This window comes from Microtus ochrogaster, unplaced genomic scaffold, assembly GCF_000317375.1.
Source record: "Microtus ochrogaster isolate Prairie Vole_2 unplaced genomic scaffold, MicOch1.0 UNK88, whole genome shotgun sequence".
Taxonomy (NCBI): domain Eukaryota; kingdom Metazoa; phylum Chordata; class Mammalia; order Rodentia; family Cricetidae; genus Microtus; species Microtus ochrogaster.
In genome coordinates this window covers 1296589-1301003 of record NW_004949186.1, presented here as the reverse complement: position 1 = coordinate 1301003, position 4415 = coordinate 1296589, and the positions used below count along the sequence as shown (strand labels likewise).

The following is a 4415-nucleotide window of genomic DNA, read 5'->3' as shown; positions in this document are numbered from 1 at the left end:
ACACTCCTGACTGTCTTGGAACTTGCCTTATAGACCAGGTTGACCTTGAACTCACAGAGATCCACCTTCCTCTGCCAACCTAGTGCTGGGATTAAAGGCACGTGCCACCACTGCTTGACTTCAGCCTGCTTTCTTATAGGACCCAAGACCACCAGCCCAGGCCTGGCACCACCCACAATAGGCTGGCACCTCCCCATTGATCACTAATTGAGAAAATGACTTACAACTGGATCTCATGGAGGCATTTCCTCAACTGAGGCCTCCTTCTTCTCTGATGATATTAGTTTGTGTCAAGCTGACACACAAAACCAACCAGTACAGAGGTCTTTAGAACTACTCAGGTGTGGGTCTTTGTTTGGGGATAGGTGGTTTTAAAAAGCAATTTATGAAATGTATTAGCCCTTAAAATAAGTTTCAAAAAAAATTAAACCTTTGGCTTCCTCCATTTTTCTTAACTCTTAATTTATCACCTGTGTCTCTATCACTTAAAATATTGGAAAGATCATCGGAGATACAGAGACTAATGTAACAATGGCTATAAAGTGTCCTTGTTTCTAATTCTTTCCTATCTTCCCTAGCAGTAACAGAAGGGTTCAATCAAACTTGCCTTACATAGCTGGGAAGGAAACCACCTTCAGTATCTTTATCAGATCAATTATAAAAACCTCAGTAAACACAAGTTTTTTCCTGTAACTTCCATGACGCTAAGGAAAGCTGACACTTAGCCACCAAATCACCAGAGAATTATTGCAAAGAAGTCTTTCTTTTTAAAAAGAAACTTTATTTATCTTTATTTTATGTGTATGGGTGCAGGCACGTATGATTGTGCACCACCACGTTTGTGTGGAACCTGTGGAGGTCAGAAGTGGGGTTCAGATCTCCCGGAATTGGAGTTATAGCCAGCCAGCTGTTGGCTGTGGTGTGGGTTCTTGAAGGAGAACCCACATCCTTTGCAGCAACAGCCAGGGCTCTTAACTACTGAGCCGTCTCTCTAGCCCGTGAAAGGAGTCCTTTGAATGTAAAGACCAACCTTGTATAAACACTGAGAGATCACTAAGTGATGCTTTCTGGCCCCAGATGATTCTGGTTTAATAGTGAGAGCAAACAAATCATTAGAAGTCTTTGTTTTTGTCTTGAATACAAAAACAAACAAATAAATAGGCAGTAAATGGCGTGATGAACTAGCAATTCCTAGCTAGCATATTTTCATTATACTTTAAAAGACTAAAAGACTAGAATAAATGATTTCAGAGTACTCTGCCCTAAAGGGAAGATATACTGCACTCCTCCCAAGGCTCAGAAATCATTGCAGAAGAGGAGGCAAAGGAGCATAAGAATTGAAGTCTGTGGATAACTACAAGGAAACATTATTTTCTGGACACAGCAGCGAAGCTGCACACATAAACTCAAAGAGGTCAGGACAGTATATACAAGACCTTTGTAAGTCCAAGCCAGACTGTACTACCAGGGTTTCTCTTTTGGGTCACAAACCAGCTCCCAAATCATGACACAGAGGCTTATTAGTAGTTATGAATGCCCAGCCTTCTCTTAACTCTTATTTTAATCTATTTCTCTTTATCTATACTTTGCTTTGGGACTTTTACCCCTCCCTTCCTCTCCCCCCCCCTTCTTACTGACCTCTTTCGTATCTCTCATGTCTGACTGGTGGCTGCCTGGCTTCTGATCTGGGGTAGCTCTCTCTCTGTCTCCCGTGTTCTCTCCTCCTCCTTCTCTCCTTCTCTCCCATTTATTCTCTCTGTCTGCCCGCCCCGCCTATCCCTCTCCTCCCTATTGGTCATTCAGCTTTTTATTAGACCAACCAGGTTGCCTTAGTCAGGCAAGGTGAAACAAATGCAACACATGTTTACATGATTAAACAAATGCAGCATGAGAAAATGTAACACATCTGTACATCACTAACAAAGGCAGCAGAAAAAAATAACACATCTTTACATAATGTTAAAATAATATTTCACAATACCCGATCAAGTATCAGTATGGAGAGGGGAGTTAGGCACACAATTCTGCCCTAACCATGGAGCCACTAGCAATTGTTAGCTGCTGGGAGGTGGGCGGAGGGGGGGGTGTTCTCTAAGCATGTACTCTTTAGTATGTTGACTGCTCTCTAGTAAGAGACCACGCACCCAAGAATATAAGGGCAGCCCAAATTGGTCTCGAAGAATTTAAGAATTAAGTAGGATGCAATGTTGAGTGGGTAGAGAAGATGGGTGTATCTGTGAAGAGTTGGGGAAGTGGGGGGGGGAATGAATATGACTCAAACAGATCGTATGCAACGCTCCAAGAACTAACAAAAATACTGAGAAAAACGTGATTTTGAGAGTCCATATGTCTGCAGTGTTGAGAATCCTGAGGATTTCAGAGGTTCCCTTGAACACAGGGCAGTAGAGGAAGGAGGAGAAAAGAAATGACACATTATTGGTCATTGTCTTTACTGAGGTAAGAAATGGTCATACTGAAGCAGGAGGAATGTTCCGGAATTCTCTGTACAAGCATATTGCTTAATGTCTAGTGCGGCCCTTCAGATACAGTTTCAATCTAGGCAAAACCTTTAACATTTACTGATTGAAAACCCTAGCGTTATCATCCTTTAAAGAAGAAGGCCTCATCTTTCCACCCACCTGTTATCTTTCAAGGGACCCCAGCTCAGAGACCTTTGGCTGTGTTCTCATGTCCAGGGGTACGAAGCTGTTAGACTCCCACCGCTGACTTCCCACACATTAATTAGCACTCGGCAGCTGGCATTTCAGCTCAATGCTCCTGTGTTGCCTCCATGGCTTATGTATTTATTATTTATTTTCATTAGGTGGAAGCCAGTCTGAGTCTGAAGTCAGGCAGAAACAACAGCTCCAACAGATGCGATCTAAATACCAGCAAAAGGTCAGAATCCATTCCTTCTAGTTTAATTCAGCAACAAATTTCTGTACCAACATTTCCACATAACCATGAAATAACACAGGGACCCAAGATATAAAACCTTCAAATCAATTGCAAGATATAATTCTCCAAATAAAAATAAAAGTGCCAGAAAGAGAGAAGTAAAAAGGAAAGTAGCTAGAATTCTTACCCAAGTCACGCATGCTAAGCATGACCTTTGGTTTAAGGTAGTCCTTTGAATTAGCTATGTATTAATTATAGTTTAAAAGTACTGTTTTCATTCCCAGAATATGGTTTTGTTTATTCCAAGCAGTACAAAAAATGATTTAAGACAGCCAGTGATTTTTTTACAATAAATATTATGATTTTTATAATTCAGAAAATTAGGAAACTATCAGCTTTCTCCTCCGGTGTACATGGATGGGTACAGACACACACACACACATACACACACACACATACACACATACACACACATACACATACAGACATACACACACATACACACATACACACACATACACAAACACACACACATATACACACATACACACATACACACATACACATACACACACAAACACACATAACAGACACATACAGACACACAAACACACATACACACATACACATACACACACAAACACATACACATACACATACACACACATACACACATACACACACAAACACACATACACACATACAGACACATACACACATACAGACACATACACACACATACACACATGCATACACACATACACACACATGCACACACACACACACAAGCACACACACACAGAATGAAAATGAGAGCAAGAGAGAGAGAGAGAGAGAGAGAGAGAGAGAGAGAGAGAGAGAATGTACTCGAGATATAGATAGACAGACAGACAGCCTCATGAAGAAACACTGAGATTCTCAGGCAGGATGCGGCCTGGCCAGTCTCTGAGTGGCTTGAAGTAACAGCCTATAATCATGGTGAGGTATAACACAAACAATACTGTAATTTGCCTTTCATCATAATTTTGTGTTCCAGAGTTCAGACTGAAAAATGGTAACTGTTTTTTTTTCCCCTCTGTCATCTCAATACAATTTAGCTAAAGAGAGATGAATCTATACGACTTAGGAAGGAAGCTGAGGAAGCTGAGCTCCAACAAATGAAGGCAATCCAGAGGGAGAAGGTAAGCAGGCGAGGGCGTGGTTAGCTGACGTTTGCTGAGGTCAGGCTCTCTTCTAGACACTGGGCAGGCAGTACTCATTTAGCCCTCCCTGTGATCTGAGAACGTGGCTATTACCCAATTGCGCAAATGAAGAAATGACAGAGAGAGGAAAGGGAAGGTGCCCAGCAACCCACAGCTCTGATTAGAATCACTGGGTTTCACATCCCAACATGGTGGCCTCAGGGCTGGGTTTCTGAGTCACCACACCCACCATCTGTTTTACCTCTTGGAGGCAAAGCAACAAGTGAGAGAGAGAGAGAGAGAGAGAGAGAGAGAGAGAGAGAGAGAGAGAGAGAG

General features: G+C 41.9%; 1 protein-coding gene across 1 annotated transcript in view; it reads left to right on the top strand.

Annotated features, from left to right (window-relative positions):
- Epsti1 (epithelial stromal interaction 1) overlaps window positions 1-4415 on the top strand; it is a 104244-nt gene that overhangs the window by 24493 nt on the left and 75336 nt on the right. The window contains exons 4-5 of the mRNA XM_013355059.2: window positions 2825-2898; window positions 3996-4079. Coding sequence (XP_013210513.1) covers window positions 2825-2898; window positions 3996-4079 — 158 coding nt within the window. The remainder of the gene's footprint in view (window positions 1-2824; window positions 2899-3995; window positions 4080-4415) is intronic.